At 37.0% G+C, this 17,272-nt stretch overlaps 7 protein-coding genes, 1 long non-coding RNA gene and 2 pseudogenes across 10 annotated transcripts in view; 1 reads left to right on the forward strand and 9 right to left on the reverse strand.

Annotated features, from left to right (window-relative positions):
- The window catches only part of LOC104781745, a 1,241-nt gene extending 793 nt beyond the window's left edge, over window positions 1-448 (reverse strand). Inside the window, exons 1-2 of the long non-coding RNA XR_002037590.1 lie at window positions 379-448; window positions 176-308 (exon numbers count right to left, since the gene is read on the reverse strand). This is a non-coding gene — a long non-coding RNA (uncharacterized LOC104781745). The remainder of the gene's footprint in view (window positions 1-175; window positions 309-378) is intronic.
- On the reverse strand, window positions 649-1,874 carry LOC104781746 (MATH domain and coiled-coil domain-containing protein At3g58280-like). Its single transcript, XM_010506483.2, has 4 exons — window positions 1,780-1,874; window positions 1,513-1,670; window positions 1,109-1,401; window positions 649-1,029 (listed from the first exon to the last, which is right to left on the reverse strand). Exons 1-4 carry the CDS (start codon window positions 1,872-1,874, stop codon window positions 649-651), a joined length of 927 nt encoding a protein of 308 aa, XP_010504785.2.
- LOC104784148 lies at window positions 2,780-4,419 on the forward strand. The gene is made up of 2 exons (XM_010509212.1): window positions 2,780-2,978; window positions 3,125-4,419. The coding sequence occupies exons 1-2, from the start codon at window positions 2,780-2,782 to the stop codon at window positions 4,417-4,419; spliced, it is 1,494 nt and encodes a 497-aa protein (XP_010507514.1).
- LOC104784149 (MATH domain and coiled-coil domain-containing protein At3g58280-like) lies at window positions 4,855-5,943 on the reverse strand. 2 transcript variants are annotated; one of them, XM_019244398.1, is made up of 5 exons: window positions 5,825-5,943; window positions 5,590-5,748; window positions 5,352-5,406; window positions 5,116-5,283; window positions 4,855-5,016 (listed from the first exon to the last, which is right to left on the reverse strand). In XM_019244398.1, the coding sequence occupies exons 1-5, from the start codon at window positions 5,941-5,943 to the stop codon at window positions 4,855-4,857; spliced, it is 663 nt and encodes a 220-aa protein (XP_019099943.1). The 2 variants fall into 2 exon arrangements, with proteins under 2 accessions (XP_019099943.1, XP_019099942.1); XM_019244397.1 differs by having other exon boundaries at window positions 5,116-5,390; window positions 5,594-5,748.
- On the reverse strand, window positions 6,500-7,196 carry LOC104781748 (MATH domain and coiled-coil domain-containing protein At3g58280-like). Its single transcript, XM_010506484.2, has 2 exons — window positions 7,050-7,196; window positions 6,500-6,966 (listed from the first exon to the last, which is right to left on the reverse strand). The coding sequence occupies exons 1-2, from the start codon at window positions 7,194-7,196 to the stop codon at window positions 6,559-6,561; spliced, it is 555 nt and encodes a 184-aa protein (XP_010504786.1). The 3' UTR covers window positions 6,500-6,558.
- Window positions 7,514-8,815, reverse strand: LOC104781749 (putative cysteine-rich repeat secretory protein 61). The gene is made up of 2 exons (XM_010506485.1): window positions 8,367-8,815; window positions 7,514-8,044 (listed from the first exon to the last, which is right to left on the reverse strand). Exons 1-2 carry the CDS (start codon window positions 8,703-8,705, stop codon window positions 7,607-7,609), a joined length of 777 nt encoding a protein of 258 aa, XP_010504787.1. The 5' UTR covers window positions 8,706-8,815; the 3' UTR covers window positions 7,514-7,606.
- LOC104784150 lies at window positions 9,151-10,562 on the reverse strand (annotated as a pseudogene).
- LOC109132533 lies at window positions 13,229-13,859 on the reverse strand (annotated as a pseudogene).
- LOC104781750 (protein RESTRICTED TEV MOVEMENT 3-like) lies at window positions 14,212-16,032 on the reverse strand. Of its 2 annotated transcripts, none has more exons than XM_010506487.2 (5): window positions 15,931-16,032; window positions 15,710-15,839; window positions 15,453-15,619; window positions 15,024-15,250; window positions 14,212-14,913 (listed from the first exon to the last, which is right to left on the reverse strand). In XM_010506487.2, the coding sequence occupies exons 2-5, from the start codon at window positions 15,817-15,819 to the stop codon at window positions 14,509-14,511; spliced, it is 909 nt and encodes a 302-aa protein (XP_010504789.1). In that variant the 5' UTR covers window positions 15,820-15,839; window positions 15,931-16,032; the 3' UTR covers window positions 14,212-14,508. The 2 variants fall into 2 exon arrangements, with proteins under 2 accessions (XP_010504789.1, XP_010504788.1); XM_010506486.2 differs by having other exon boundaries at window positions 14,213-14,913; window positions 15,710-15,850.
- Window positions 16,875-17,266, reverse strand: LOC104781751 (PHD finger protein ALFIN-LIKE 2-like). Its single transcript, XM_010506488.2, has one exon. It carries the CDS (start codon window positions 17,229-17,231, stop codon window positions 16,956-16,958), a length of 276 nt encoding a protein of 91 aa, XP_010504790.1. The 5' UTR covers window positions 17,232-17,266; the 3' UTR covers window positions 16,875-16,955.

Consider the following 17,272-nt stretch of genomic DNA (forward strand, 5'->3'; position numbering starts at 1 on the left):
AAAAAAAAAAAAAAAAAAAAAAAAACCGTAGAAGTAATTTTGTACACAATCGAACAATCAAGCAACAAAACCTAAACGAAGATCCAGACACTCTTAAAACATCAAACAAAGTACCATAATCGACATAGAGAAACAGAGTTTACGAAATCAAAAGATTAGTGTTTAAAGATTTGACCTTGTGAGTGTTGGAAATTGGGGAGTCGGAGAGACTGAACTGAAGATTGAAGAATAGTAGCCCCAAAAGAAGGAAACTTTTTTGATACGACGAACTCTGACTTCTTTGACTAAATTTTTTAGTCGTACACAAACTTGGGCCGAAGAGTAAGCCCAGTAGAACAGTCTAGAAAAACCTCTTTAAGCGTTTATGTTTTGTTATACCGACACGTTGTTTTAACAAGTGGAGCACAAAACGGCACACAGTTGTCTTTTTAGAAGGTAGAAACGGCATCAAGCTTAGTTGAGGATACTAAGCAGAAGAGGGCAAAAGAAATTACTTATTCAGCAAGAAACACTCAAATCTCTTAATCTTCTCCGGTTAAAAGAGGATATATTTTCGTTTCTCAACTCTACCTAAAATGAAGTTATTAAGTCTTTAAGTGGAAAATACTATTCCTAATTAAACAATGGACAAGACTCAAATTAAGAAGTTCAATCAAACAACATTAGTGAAGCGGAAGCTGCAGCTTTCTCTTTCTCTAGGTCGGTTTCAAGCTCTGCCAATTCCAGCTTTCGCTTCTTGACCTGATTCTCCAGTTCTCTGATCCGTGTGTCGTACTCTACCTGTTTTTCCAAAGCCTGATCGAACTTCTTACGCAACCATTCCAAATTCCACCCTGCTTTTATTAGATCAGAAAGCGTATTGTCTGCTTCCTTCAGGTCTTTCACGCAGAGATCCTTAGAAGCTTTGCAGAGTGTCTTGATTAGCTCAAGCAGAGCATTCATGTAAGCGTTCTTGATGTGTTGATTCTTTAAACTGAAACCCTGTGCGAGATCTGGATGTTTCTCAAAGAGTGCCTTCACCTCATCAACCTGTGATGATCAAACAAATTAAAAATTTATCTCAAATATTGAAACAAGAGGTGAAGAAGCTCTGTATTATTAACATTACCTGCGAAACAAGAACCTGAAAACCGTTGACCTCAATAGTATCATCTTTGCTCTGCAAATCTTCAGATGAAGAGGAATCATCATGAGCTCTCTGTTCACCACGATCAGTACTAATCTCCTCAATTTGTGGTGTAAGACTTAATGTGTCAATAACTTCAAGAACTCCTACTTCAGCAGTAATCGTAATCTCCCCATTCAACAAGAATCCACCGTTTATGGGAATAAGTCTGCTTACAGGAACCACATCTCTAATACCGAGATTCTTATTGTTCTTATCAAACCAGCCCCATCCTTCTGTAAATTAAACATGTAACAACAAGATCCATCACTATTTTATTTATCGCCAGTCAATGAATCATGATCACAACCATTGTGCCTATATATATATATATAAATATGATTTACTTTTATGTACGGCATGTGCCTCAGAAAGGTGATTGACTATAGTGAAGCGATACTCCACGTATCTTCTCCATCCACTAGGAAATGGTTCCATAATAACTTCCAGATACACAGAAAAGTGATCAGCATGGCGGTTTCCGTTGGGATTAGCAACAAGACGCCTGCCATAAAGAAAGAAATAAACCAAAAGAAAGTATTATTGAATGCTCGATTGATAATATATATATACGATCACGTTAATAATGGACGAGAAAGAAACTATGCATTTACCAGTTAGCGTCACCAATTTGGATTGGAACAGAGCAACACGACCATCGCAAGTCTTTCACCACCCAACCAAACCTCTTAAATCCTTGATTAACCATTGAAGTGATATAAAGATTCTACTAGATAGAAGAAAACGAGAAAACCCCTTTTAAAAGTTCAAAACCCTAATCAGACGCACTGAAAAAGAATGGAGATGAAGAATCTTGTTTTCTTTTTTTTGTATAAACGGGAGATGTGGCTCTGCGTCGGACGATCATGCAGAGGAAGAAATAGAGGTTTACAAATTGCGCGTCTAGTGTGGTGGTATGTTCGTTGACCCGGATTGATCATAAGACTTTGGGCTGCGTCGGTGCTTTGACCTTAATAAACCGGTTCAATCCTTTTGAACTTTAGCAAACCGTTTCAATTAACAGTAAGGGTTTATTGCAACCCATATCTTGAGAAAGCATAAGTCATCGCAAAATCTGTTTAAATTAAGCGATTGTTATTATTTTTGAGTAGTGTATATTTTCGATTACTTGTAGTCGTACGTACGTATATGTGAGTTACAATATGTGTGTTATTCGCATACTTTTTCGGTCTGTTTATTTTCTCTTGCCGTCAAAAACATACAAATCCAAGAGTGATATATATCAGCTTCTTCCAGTCTGGCGTAACCATAGTGTGAAGGGTTGCTATATGAAAAGCACAATGACACTCCACTCAGATACGTCAAGTGTGTACTGTTGTAAAATGGACTTGGTTTGTTCATTAACAGGCTCAACAACAATGTATAAGTTGTTAGGATATGTATATAATGAGGGTATAGTTGTAATTAGTATTGATATAAACCTTACTACATAGCTGTATATATACTCTGTACTATTGTCACCGTAATATCATTCAGCTTCCTCTTATATGGTGTCAGAGCATAAAAAGATCTAAAAGACCTAAATTTTTATTTTTTCCGCCGCCATCTTTCTTCTCCTCTATCTTCTTTCTCTTCGTTCTCTTCTTATCGGCCATGGCTGCTCCCAATGAGGTTGTTGTCTCTTCTGATGAATCTTCTCTCGTGAATGTCAACATGTCAAATGTGACTAAACTCACCGCAACAAAATTTTTAATGTGGAGTCGTCAGATCCACGCTCTCCTTGATGGCTATGATGTTGCTGGCTATCTTGATGGTTCCATTTTGCCTCTCGATGCTACTCTAACCACCGCTGGTGTCTCCACGCCAAATCCTGCTTCAAACACTGGAAATGCCAGGATAAGCTCATCTATTCTGGCCTTCTTGGCACCATCACTTTCTCCGTTCAACCACTCTTGTCGAAAGCTTCGACCTCTCGTGATATTTGGGTTACACTCAAAGATACCTACGCCAAGCCTAGTCGTACTCACATCAAGCAGATCCGTGATCAACTTACTCACTGGAAGAAGGGCTCCAAATCCATTGAAGACTATGTCCAAGGATTTACAATCCGTTTTGATCAGCTTGCGTTGCTTGAAAGTCCGATTGCCCATGAAGACCAGATCGACTACATACTTGGTGGTCTCCCCGAAGATTATAAACGTGTCATCAATCAAATCGAAGGACGTGACACCACTCCAACGATCACAGAGGTGAATGAAAAACTCATCAATGAGGAGCTCAAACTTCAATCTATGGTTCACTCTTCCTCGGTTCCAACCACCACAAACACCGTCTCATACAAACCTTCTGGCAGTCATCAGCAGCCCCGTCGCAACACTCGTCATGGTTCGCGTGGACAGCAACATCACTTCTCGCGTAATGATTCTCGTGGTATGGGACATGGTTATCAAGGGAGATGTCAACTGTGTGGGGTGTTTGGCCACAGTGCTCGACGGTGCTCACAGCTTCCGTTTGGTGGTGGTTATCCAGCGTATTCTGGTGGTTCTCCGCAGCCTCCCATGCAACCATGGCAGCCACGTGCGAACGTCGCGATGGCTCCTCCCTATAATCCAGCCAACTGGATCATGGACTCCGGTGCAACACATCATCTAACCTCCGACCTTGCTAATCTCTCCATGCATCAGCCTTACACCGGTGGTGAGGAGGTCACAATCGCCGACGGTTCTGGTCTTCCCATCTCCCAAACTGGTTCAGCATTACTTCCTACTCCATCTCGCTCACTAAAACTTATTGATGTTTTATATGTGCCGAATGTCTGTAAGAATCTCATTTCGGTATATCGGTTGTCTAATGCTAACAATGTCTCGGTGCACTTTTATCCTGCTTATTTTCATGTGAAGGATCTCAAAACGGGGGCCCAGTTACTCCAAGGCAGAACTAAGAATGAGCTATATGAGTGGCCGGTCATCAATAATGTCATCACCAGCTTCACCACTTCACCGCAACCACGCACTGATCTCTCCTCTTGGCATTACCGGTTTGGCCATCCTTCTTTACCAGTTTTAAAAATTATTGTCTCTGAGTTTTCTTTACCTTTTTCCTCAAAAACACAACAACAGTTTTCTTGTTCAGACTGTTTCATCAATAAAAGTCATAAATTGCCTTTTCACTCAAACACAATTACCTCTACTCGCTCTCTTGAGTATATCTATTCAGATGTTTGGACATCTCCCCTTCTTTCCACCGAAAATTTCAAATATTATCTTGTGATGGTTGATCATTTTATCCGCTAAAACAGAAATCCCAAGTAAAAGAAGTGTTTGTGGCTTTCAAAGCTTTGGTCGAGAAGAGGTTCCAATGTCCTAGCACAACATTGTATATAATGAGGGTATAGTTGTAATTAGTATTGATATAAACCCTACTACATAGCTGTATATATACTCTGTAATATTGTCACCGTAATATCATTCAGCTTCCTCTTATATAAGTAGCTATAAATAGTGATGAAAACCAGAAAAAGCTACCTTCCACATTGAAAAGAAAAATGAGACTTTTAAAGAAACAACTTAAATGGGGAAATTTTCGCATCCAAAACCGCAGGACCTGGAGGATGAGTTACTTAGTTCAGAAGTTCCGAACGAAGAGTTTGAATCAAAACTCTTTGTCTCTCCAAAGCATTATCCAACTTCTGATTCAACCAATACAACATAAAGCCTGCTTTTGTCAGATCAGAAAGTGTACTGACCAGTGAGTTCCTTAGGCGACTTGCTCAATGTCTTGATTAAGTCAAGAAGAATACCCATGTAGACATTCTTGAGATTTTGATTCTTGAAGTTAAAATTCGATGCGAGATCTGGATGTTTCTCAAACATTTCCTTCACTTGATTAACCTGAAGATGATGTAAACAAGAAAAAAAAATTAGGTCATATCTGTTTGTGTCAAAATATTGAAACAAGAGTTAAAATCATTAATGTAATAGCTTTATTACTTGTGATTCAAGAACATGAAAGCCCTTGACTACAAGAGTTACATCATCCTTGTCCTCTTCAGATGAAGAATAATACTCAAGAACTGTCCATTCACTATCATCACTAATCTTTGCAACTTGTGATGTGCTAATAGCTTCAAAAGTTTCTACTTCAGCAACAATCATGACCTCTCCGTTCACCAAGAAGTCACTATTTATATCATTAAGTTTTGTTAGAGGAATCATTTCTTCCCAACCCCATTCCGGAGCTTTCTTATCAAACCACTTTCGCCCTTCTGCAACATTTCCACCCTATTAATTGGTTAATCAACATTGAATAGTTAAAGCACAACTACTAAATCAACTAAAAGGCCTGCCAGTGAACTGGAACATCAAATTGCTACTATCAAAATGACATTAGTGATGAATAGTATCTTACTTATTCACTTTTTCCCATGCATAACGTAATACTCATCAAAAGCTAGATAGATTTACGTACCTGTCTTAACGGAGAATTGCTCGGAAAGTTGATTAACTACAGTTAAGTGAAATTGTGTGTATTGTCTCCAACCACAAGGCATTGATTCGAAATCAACTTGCAGATACAGAGACAAGTGATCACCATTATTTTCCTCAGGGTAGACAAATAGACGCCTGGGAGGAAAAATAAAAGTGAACAACCCAAAAATAAAGAAAGATTCACCGAGTCGTTATATAGATGATTAAATACCATTTGACGTCACGGATCAGAACTGGAACAGAAACATAACAATCTTGTAATTGCAAAGAGGAAAAATTCTTCATAACCCAAGCAAACTTCGTATCACATGGGTTCGTTATTGATGTCATGGAGATTCCTCGTTCGCAAGAAAACAAAACTCTTTCAAAACTCATATTTATAAACCCAAAAACCCTAATCAAACCTTTAAAAGCGTAACCTAACGTAAAATTATATATAGGAGAATATTTCTAGCTTTATTTTTTTTTGTAACAGATATTGTTAGATAGTCTTGAGACACATTCCAACAAACTAAATTCAACATACATAGATTTTTTAGGGATATTTCTTAGCCTATAAGACGGAATATTAATCTTGAATACCTTGAATTTTGTATAGATAGATTAACAATACTTATTTTTACATAGCAGTAAGTTACCTATGTCAAAGCATGTATTGACTTCCAATTGCTCTGTTTCTTCTTATATTTAGGTTCTTAATTTAAAAACAAATTATTGGCTCAAATACTCTGTTTCTGATTTGTTATATATGTTAAAATTTGTATGAATTTGGTTTTTGGTACATGATTAGACGTGCTTTATTAAGGAAAGTTAAAACAAAAACAGAAACAGAGGCAATTTACCTACAACCATCAATAAGTGGTAAGGAAGGTTAAAACAGAACAAGAAACAGAGGAGTTTCACCTAGAACCATCAACCATCAACTAGTGATATCAGACTGGAGTTTCAAACAACGTCGCTGAAATCAAACGGAGTTTCAGCAACCAGAGCCTTTGCTTTCTGTTTCTTCAGATCAGATTCTAAATCCGACAAGTTCAGCTTTCTCTTCTTGACTTGTTCCTCAAGTTCTCTGATCCGAACATCAATGGCCCGTTTTTTCTCCTTCTTCAAGAAAGCTTCGTCCAGTTTCTCACGCAACCAGTGCAACTTCAAGCCAGCTTTTGTCAGATCCAGAACCGTTCGATCAGCTTTCTCTAGATTGTCCATTGTGAGATCCTTAGGCGATGATTGGCACAGTGTCATAATTAGGTCGAGAAGAACACCCATGTAAGCATTTTTGAGCTGTTGGTTCTTTATATTGAAATCTGATGCAATGTCTGGATGTTTTTCAAAGATTGCCTTCACCTGGCTTACCTGTTCAACAAGAAAGGTCAAATTGTTTTCTTACACTCGACTTGAAATTAGAGTTTTATTTGTAAAGTTTCATGCTTTGTTACCTGCGAATCAAGAATCTGAAACCCATTGACTTCAACAACTTCAACAACTTCATTAACATCCTCTGAGGACTCCGACCATTCTTCAGATGAAGACGAGTATCTCTGTTCTTCATCGCTAGATTCACTACACTCTGTGTTCCTAACCATTGATTACGAAGAAAAGATCTCAATTTCAAAAACTGGAGATAGATATCTGAGGATTAATTGATCTTTCAGTATTGCAGCAAGGAATGTGGACCAGAGAAGATATTTATATTTGCAAAGTTAAGTGCATTCATTTGTGACTTGATACTCTTGTGATCTTGTCATACATTACATATTAATAAACAGGTAAATTCAATAACCTGTGGATATTAATGTTGTCCTTCCAATCGAGCCACTTTTTTTTGGCCGTGTACCACACTGAGACGTTACTCTTACAGCAAGAAAACTTAATGCTTAAAGCATTTATAATTTCATGGCATTTAATTTTGGAGAAAGATTATTTTTGACCATACTTGAATACAAATAGATGTGCTGCGTAGGTCTTCAAAAAACGTTGTCCATAAATGTAAATCTCATCGAACAGTGTCAAGAAAAGGGTAAATCTCATACCGAAAGTTACAACTCCCACTCACAACTCTCCCTCCTTCTTTACCATTGCAGCATTTAGGAAGCTCCCCAATTATCTTATCCAAACACGTTTTACAAACTGTAAACCATAAGTCCCGCGTACACTGCACCATCCCGTACAGCTTCATCTTCCCTAGATTCATCTCCCCCTTCTCGTACAACAATAACTTATCTGATCTACGAGTAGCTTTCGTGGTCAACTCGGTGAATAGAGCCTTTGTCTTCGCATTGAACGACACCGGATCATTTACTTTCTTCGTGCTGTACATATAGAACTTGTTCTTGTCATCGATCTTCTCGAAGAAAGCAGTTGGAGAAATCTTGAGAAGACATTTGTCAAACCAAACTATCCCGGCCTTGTTCATTGGACATCTTCTACGTAGCTGTCACATACATAAAGATAGTATTAATTTACGTATGACATCTAGTTTTTTTTTTTTGTATATGTGTTAAATGCCTGTAAAAATAGTTCACTTAACAAACTTATTATTGTGGAAATCATCAGATATCTACTAGTGATTATATTTTGAAACATTTCAAAAATGACTAGCCTAGTCAGACTAGGCTTCTTCTATTTTTGTTTTTTTTTTTTGCAAAACACTAAATATTTCTAAACAATTAAAAGCTTTCATAAAAATTGTGGCATTTCGGGCAAATTTTTGTCTCGTTTTTGGAAAATAAGAACATTGACGTGTATAAAGTTACCTCGGAGGTGGCCGTGGTGAGGAAGGAACCACACTTGGAGCCGTAGGAGTCACCACGGCATTGGAGCAAGATGTAAACGGTACTGGGATCGTCGCCATGATATGCATAGACAAAACCTCTTACAAAAGTGTCTTTATACATGTCTTTGATTAGAAAGTTGAGGTTTCCTTCGTACGGGCTCTTGGGCTTGTATTTCCTTTCAATCTCAGAGCATTTGTGGTTTAGATACGCGTTGGTATTGTTCATGGATGAAACATTGCGTATAAGAAAGACTTGTATGGCTACCACAACCAAATTAAGGACCAAAAAGATGCGTTTTGATATGGAGGATGAAGACATTTTTTTTGATTCTTGATCTTTCTTTCTTACTTAGGAGAATGCTTTATTACAACGTGGTAGACTCGAGGGAGTTTGGAGCTGATTTGGCTTTCATCAGTTACTTAGATGAAATGATTATGTCAAAACGACTCATTGTGTTTTACCTTACCAAAATTCGGTTGATTTAGAAGAGCTGTTTTTTTGGTTCTGTAACTGACACGAGAGAAGAGTTCGGAGTTATATGCGGCGAGTGAAGGGTTGATGAAAAAGTCAAAATTCAAAGGTTTGTCTGAGTTAAAATTTTTTATAAAGTTTTGATTCTTAACCAGAATTTCACACCGGTTAGAGAGAGGAAAAAAGGGTTTTAGCCAGAACCGCTCTTTTCATTGAACCAAACCGGCAGATTTTAATTAATGCGTTTGCGATGACACCAGTTTATGGAAATGAAAATCATGAACAAAAGTGATCAAACAACATCATCGAACTTTAAAGGAGCTCCAATGGACAAAACCTCTGACTTCTTCGTCTCGCACTTGTGCATCAAGTCATGAAGCTGTTTCTCTATTCCTTGGAGTATGACCAAACCAGACTGTTCTTTCTCCTTCTTTTCTTTAACTTGGTGCAGCTTCTTCTCCAACCAATCCACCTTAAACCCCGCATCTTTCAAATATGTCAGTGCAATGTCTACTTCCACAAGATCTTCATTCGAGAGCTCCTGAAGAGATTGGCACAGCGTCTCGATTACGTTGACCAGGAAATTCATGAATGTTTTCCTCAAATGTTGGTTCTTTACTTGGAATCCTACTGCAATGTCAGGGTGGTTTTCAAATATACGTCTCACAGATTCTACCTGCAAAATTAAAGTAGACGTACGCAGCATGTAAAGAATCTTTGGAAATCTCTAAATAGACAAAGATCTGATCTCGATCGCCATTAGTTTTTAAGTTTATTACCTGCGAAGGAAGAACTTGAAACCCATTAACATCAATGCTTTCCTTCACTTCTTGAGTCTTGTTGACTAAATCATTAGACTGTACAGATTCCTCTGATTTCATCTAAGGTGCCAATAACTTCAAGAACTTCTACCTCAGCAGCAATCATGACATGTCCATCTACCAAAAAACCACTATCATTGGCATTAAGTTTGGTAAGCGGAAGCATTTCTGCAAAACCCCATCCAGGAGCATCCTGTTCAAACCAACGCTGCGTTTCTGTAACATATTACACCCCTCATTAGTTAATCAACCAAAAAAATACTGCACTACATGACCTATATGAACCATTAGAGTAATATCTAAACAACTCTTCCACACACAAGAATTGCATGCATTAACAATCTCTCAGTAGACTGATGAAGGAAAATCCAATGATTGTTAATGTCAAGTAAGAAGGATCATTCACCTTTTTGGACAGAGAGTTGTTGCGAACGCTGATTTACTACAGTTATGCTAAATTTGACGTATCTTCTCCATCCAGAAGGCAATGGTTGACAATGAGCAACTTCTAGATTAAGAGACAAGTAGTCTGCTTTACATCCCTTAATTACGGAAAAACACACCTGCAAGAAAACCAAAAGTAAGAAGAATTTAAATCACCTTAAATCTGTAAGAAAATTTGGGTTTTATTTTTCTTACCATTTCAAGTCACCGATCACGACAGGAACAGAGTAACACCTCTAATCAGTTTTCAAAGAGGAGAAATTATTTATCTCCCAACAAAACTTCTTATAATCTCCCTTCGCCGCCATTGAATTTTGATAAAATGGTTCCTTGCAATCAAAGTTACCTGAACATAAAGATAAGAAAACCCTAGTAATGCATTTTTTTTTTTTGAACAAACCCCTAGTAATACATAAAAACAATAAACCCCAATGGAACACACACTCGATGCAAAATAAGACCTATATAAAAAAAGACTATTATACCGCTGCAAGCAATTTTGAAATTTATTCAAACACAGTTTTTTTAATAGATTAAAGATCAGTTCAATGCTTAGTTGAAGATTATGTTTCAATCTTGAACGAAGATAAACTTCTCGAATTCGTGTATGGATTTCTTCGCGATCAACTACAAGAAGACGAAGTGAAAAAAAAAAAAACCCTAGAACCTTAATGGCGGCGCACACACACAACCCCGAAATAGGTTAATCGAAACAATCTATTAACAAAGTAATAACAATCTCGATCAGCGAAAACCAACATACATCTAAAAACCCACCTTGGAATCGAACAAAGTCGAGAGAATTAAGAATAAAGGATTTTCCACTTGAAAGTTTGTTAGCGAGTCGCTAGGGCTACTGACTATGGTGCAAAAATAATATATTTTACCTTTTAGCTTTTGTAACGCATTATATATGTAGGATTAATTAAATTATGAAATTTAAAAAAAAAATAAACCCGAATAAAATTCTAAGTTTGACTAATTAATTAAAATGCTTAGATAATTCATATAAAGTACGCATATTCAAAATAAAACAAGGCGAGCCCCAAACCTTATTATTTGTTTCCTTGCGCCAATAATGATAGAGGGATGGGGCGAGTAGGATCGCTGCCTACTGTTTTTTCGGGTTATAGGTGTTTTATTGATGGATCGTGAAAAATGGGGGACGCTTTCGCGGGTGCAGGTTGGATGTGTTCAGCCGCTATAAATGGTTCGACGATAAAGGGAGCCACCAATTTCCGTCAGAGTTTTTCCCCATTGCATGCAGAAGTAGAAACTTTTGTTTGGGATTTACATTGCATGATTGGACATAATTATCGAGAAGTGGCTTTCTATACAGACTGCTCAGACTTAAAAAGATGGTGTATTCCCCTCAAGACTGGCCGGCTTTCAAAACCTATCCCGACGATATAGAGATGGACATGGAAGAGTTTTTTTCTTTCTCCTTATTTTTTATTCCCAGAAGTGCTAATGTCAGTGCAGATTCTTTGGCACGCCAAGCGCGTACATTACACTCTACTTCGTTTAGGTCTTCTATGGAAAGCTCTCGTGTCGACTTGCTCAGTGTCTCGATTAGGTAAAGGAGGACTTCCATAAAAATATTCCTGATCTGCTGATTCTTGAAATTGAAATTTGAAGTGAATTCTGGATGTTTTTCAAACATTTCCTTCACCTGTTTTTCCTTTGAACCAGAAAATGGCAAATTGAAAAGGTCAAATCGAATTATCTTCAATAATAATAGTAGAGACTAGAGAGTATGAACAAAAAAGACTATCACATTTAATTTTTCATGTTCTGTTAGAGAACAGATAATTAAAAATTCTTGTGCTTACTTGTGAAACAAGAATCTGAAACCCATTGACGCCAACAGTTTCTTCATCTTCATCTTCATACGGAGTCAAATCATCATCTTTGCTATCACTAGTATGCACATAACTATTTTCTTTTGTCGACATGATTATGAGAATTCCGTAGCTTTCGAACTTTTGTTTACGATGAAGAAGCCAGATGATCACATATATAAAGAAAATTCTGATTTCTTGGTAAAATAAATGACGAACCTGACTCATCGTGACTTGCTCTTTGCCATAATTACTATCAATAAAGTAAAATTGGTAAACAGCGATAGATAAAACTGCATATACATCATCTGAATTGAGACGGTTGTTTGATAGCGACTCTTCGTAAGACAAACTAGGTTTCTTATTTACACTTTATGGCTTTATCATTGACCAAAACAACAGCTTTCCCAAGAAAAACGAAAAAATATGTTCTTACACGTCATTACTTTATCATCAAGGCATTGAGTAAAATTGACAGAAACTAGGCAAAACACTAAAAAAATCTCCAACCTCATAGCTACTGCATTTATGCGCATTCGATATGCAAGTCATTCTGTGGAATTTTTTTTTTGAGTTAATATTGATTCTATACTCTGCGGTCAGTCTTTTAAAATAATCTAGAGATTTACATTTTACAGCATTGTGGATATTTCCAAGACATATGAGTCTCCTTTTATCTTTCTAAGTTTGAAGAGGACTCTTTAGCAAGAACAGCCCACAACACCAAGTAGAACCAAACTCCAAGTGCCTTAATAACATAAGAAAAAATTAAGCAATATCGTCGAATGAGATATGAGCTTTTGCAGCCAACACTTTTGCCTTCCCCTTCTCCACCAAAGCTTCCATGTCTGAACATTTCAGCGTCATGTCCTCCATTTCTCACTAGCCTCCTCATTCTCCTTTTTTAACCCTTCATAAGTTTTCCTCACCATCCAATCCAGTTCAAATCCATTATCTGTCATGGATTCCAGTGAACTAGCAAAAGCATCCAACATAGAGGGTAAAAGTGTGTATTTTTTAACTTTTTAACTTTTGTACCACATCATATATGGGGGGATCAATTGATTTATGAATTTTCTTAAAACCAAGAAGAATTTTCTTTTTGATTTAAACATAAAACAAGGCAAAACCTTAAAGAACGATTTGATCCTTGTTTCACAACTCACAAGCTAAGTAACAAAAAATCAAAATCTGCTGAAACAGGGAAAGGAAAAGTAAAAAGATGAAAGACTTCATTCATTCAGACAACATCGCCGAACCCAATTCAGTCATTAGAAACCAAAGCTGTAGCTCTCTCTATTCGAAGGTCGGATTCCAAATCGGACAAATTCAGCTTTCGCTTCTTGACCTGTTCCTCGAGTTCTCTGATTGAATCCCACTAAGTCTCTGTTTCTCCTTCTTCAAGTAAGCTCATCCAAATTCTGACGCAACCAACTCACTTTCAAGCCTGCTTTAGTAAGATCAAAAAGCGTACTCTCTGCTTTTTCTAGGTCTTCCGATGAAAGCTCCTTCGCCGACTGGCTTAATGTCTCAATTAGGTCGAGGAGGACATCCATGTAAGCATTCTTGAGTTTGTGATTCTTCAAATCGAAGTTTGAAGATGTTTTTTAAACATTTCATTGACCATATCTTCCTGTTAAGCAGAAAATTGTTAACCAAAAAAAAAAGGTCAAATCGAACTATCTTCAGTATTTAATTAAAAAGGAATAAGAAACAAAGTGCTGTTAGAGAACAGAGAGTTGAATAATTTCGTGCTTACTTGTGTAGGAAGAACCTGAAACCCATTGACTTCGACAGTTTCTTCGTCTTCCGACGAAGATTGAGACGGAGAATATTCAACATCTTCACTATCGTTAGACTCAAAAGTAGTAAGTTCTTTATACATTTATAGGATGAGAATCTCTCAGCTTTTACAAACTGCAGTTTAGGATGACGAAGGCAAAGCCAGACGATATCACAACGTCGGTGCTAAAACCTTAGCCACAACAGATAAATATATAAAGAAAATTCAGGCATTTCGTAATTAGTATCATATTTATTAACCTTGACTCATCGTGACTTGATACTCTCTGGCATAATCATGAAATAGCCCTGAATGGATATTAAATTGCGTCCATCAAGGAGAGCCACTTGTTTGGTGCGACTCTTCATGTGACAATGAACTAATATGTTTATACAAAACAAAGATATTACTTTTTCATCAAGGCACTGGGAAAATTGAGGCAAAACCCTACAACTGAAGCATTCCTATGATAACCAAAAAAAAACAAAACTCCTACAATTTTGTCGCTGCTTGATTCATTCATCGATGCATTTGATATGAAAGTCATCCTACGGAATTTTTTTGAGTAAATATTGATTATATACTCTATTATCGATCAATTCTTAACAGAAATTAAATCAAGAGATTTACAATTGACAACATTACGGATATTTCCAAGATATGGGTCTCTTTTATCTTCCTTAGTTTGAAGAGGACTCATTAGCAAGAACAGCCCACAACACCAAGCATAACCAAACTCCAAGTGCCTTAATCGAGGGCCATTAAACAATATCATCGAATAAGATAGGAGCTTTCACAGCCGACACTTTCGCCTTCTCCTTCTCCACCAGAGCTTCCATGTCTGAACACTTCTGCTTCATATCCTTCAACTCTTCCTCCATTTCTTTTAGCCCAATCTGACTAGCCTCCTCATTCTCCTTCTTTTCTGACACTTCATAAAGTCTCTTCTCCAACCAATCCAGTTTAAACCCAGCATCTTTCATGGATCCCAATGCAGCATAAGCATCCAACAGATCATCCTTGGAAATTTCCTGAGGTAACTTGCTCATACTCTGAATCAGACTGAGTAGCAGACTCATGTAACCCGTCCTGAGGTTTGGGTTCTTTGGACGGAAGTCTGACGCAACCTCTGGGTGTCTTTCAAACATACGGCTCACAGATTTTGCCTGTGATTTTGAAACAAAAAGTAGAATGCATATTCAAGGAGTAGTTTCCCGAGACACCAAAAAAGCACCATATCATAGAACACATCATCATAAAAAAATTCTCTAATTACCTGTGAAGGAGGAAGGTTAAAGCCATTAACATCTACGATTTCAGCTATTGTTGAAGTTTCCTCTGTTACATCTACTTTGCCAATAGTTTCAAGAACGTCTATCTCCGCAACAACTTTAAGTTCCCCGTTTAATAGATATCCACTATCTTTGGCATGAATCTCATTCAGGGGACACATGGATGGAAGACCCCAATTGGAAGTCTTCTCATCAAACCAGTTTTCTAGTTCTGTAAAACCACAACAACAAAAAAAAAAAAATCATCTATTCAATCATTTACTTGGAATAAAAGCAATAGTACTTGAACTATGCACCTGTCGTTCTTCTGAATGATAAGAAGATGTGGGATGAAAAAGGATTGTTACTTCCTATCTATATGATTATATATTTTGGGTTTATGATTATGTCTAGAAGTGGGGAGAAGTAATTACCTTTAAGTTTTGACTGAGAGAGTTTATCTGATAATTGATTTACTATTGTCAGACGAAATTTAGCGTGTCTTCTCCATCCGGAAGGCAAAGAAGTAGAGTTAAGAACACCCAGAAATAGGGACAAGGAATTAGTATTATTATACCCCTTGGGATAGGCCCGTAGATGCCTGGACAAAAAAAAAAGCCAAAGAAAACAAAGGAGTACATCACGTAAACCCCCAAAATAGACAAAAAAATAACATTAGAAAAGTTTGTACCATTTGCAGCCACCAACGACAAAAGGATCAGAATAAATAATGTCGGCTGGTAAAGAGGAGAAATTTTTAATCGTCCAAGTGATTTTCTTTTTATCAAATTGCTTCCCCATTGACCTTGATGAAGGTTCCTCTGCAAACAAACTACAGTAGAACATTTAAAAAAAAAAACAAAAAAAAATATCAGAAGAAAAAACTAGCAAAAAATGAAGAAAAGAAAAAACCTAGAATCCAAGCTGGGGATCAAATAACAATCTCACGCAGCATATCCAAAATTGAAAATCAAGAATTCATATATATATGGGATCAAAGCCTATAAAAGTTTGAGTGCTAGGTTATGAAATGTCATTCGTTTAGTTTACGTACACGAGGAATATATACAAATCACTTGCGCTCCTCTTAGGGTTACTTGGAGCATAGGCATTATGGATTCCATCTTTGGGTCCTAGGGTTGACTCTTGCTCGATTCTTCTTTCTCGATCCTTTTCTTATATGATTATCGACCAGATTCTAGCTTCAGACTCTCTCCCAGCTACTTCTTTCTTTCACTTTCTTCTTCTCTTGAACACGTTTAACTTCTCTTTTCGTTTTCATCAGTTTATATACTTTTGTTTCTTTTTTTTTACAAGTGTAGCAAAAATATACCCAAACTGTACGTTGAGTCCAAAATCCTGTTTCCGCGTTGTCATTGTGTATGCACGTACGTTATTGTAGAAAAAAAAATTAGAGCAAAATTATTTGTAACGATAAGCTTTTCTACAAAAAAAAATTATTACAAAATAAAATTAAATCCATTTAGAAATTGGAAGTGATAAATTTGGTACTCTCTTTTCTAGATTACTTTCAACCACTCTACCTGTGAGGGGTTCTGTAATCCCCAAAGAAGACTATAAGGTGAAGATTTCTTTTCTATCTAATTAAAAATCTCTTAATACAAATAAAGAAACATGATCTTACGCTAGCTTACTTACCTTCGAATAATTAAGGAACCTTAAATCCAAATGATGAAAATTTATGTCTCTCAGCTCTTCCAGTCGTAACAGTGACTAAGCAGTCTAAGCTTGTAACACTTTGTACTAATTAAATCTAAACTCAGAGAAAAAAGAATTTGCTGGACTTGTGTCCAAAAAAAAAAAAAAAAAAGGTTAAAAAAAAAAAAAAAGAAAAAAGTTGATTAACATATCGATTAAAACATAAGAAGAAGAGCCAGAGTCTCTTTGAGAAGGTCATCATCATCAATTCATCACCATCACTGTCTTCCTCCTTTCTTAGCACAGCAAGGCGGGCATTTATACTGCTTGATGCTCTCTGCTTTAGCTGGTGTTATCTTCACGCATTTCCCGTGGTACCAGCGTTCACAAACATCACAGCAAATCCAGAACTCATCAGTTGTGTAATTACCTCCACAGCTTCCACAGAGAGTGTCTCCATGCTCGTCTTCTTCTTCCTCTTCCTCGTAGCTTTCTTCCATTAGTTTCGGTGTTGAGCTCTTTGTCTGCCCGTCTATTGATCTCTGCAAACCCATTTTTTGTTTCAAGTAGAGAAACCAGAAAATCTACAGAACAA

This window comes from Camelina sativa, chromosome 4 (genome assembly GCF_000633955.1).
Source record: "Camelina sativa cultivar DH55 chromosome 4, Cs, whole genome shotgun sequence".
NCBI lineage: Eukaryota > Viridiplantae > Streptophyta > Magnoliopsida > Brassicales > Brassicaceae > Camelina > Camelina sativa.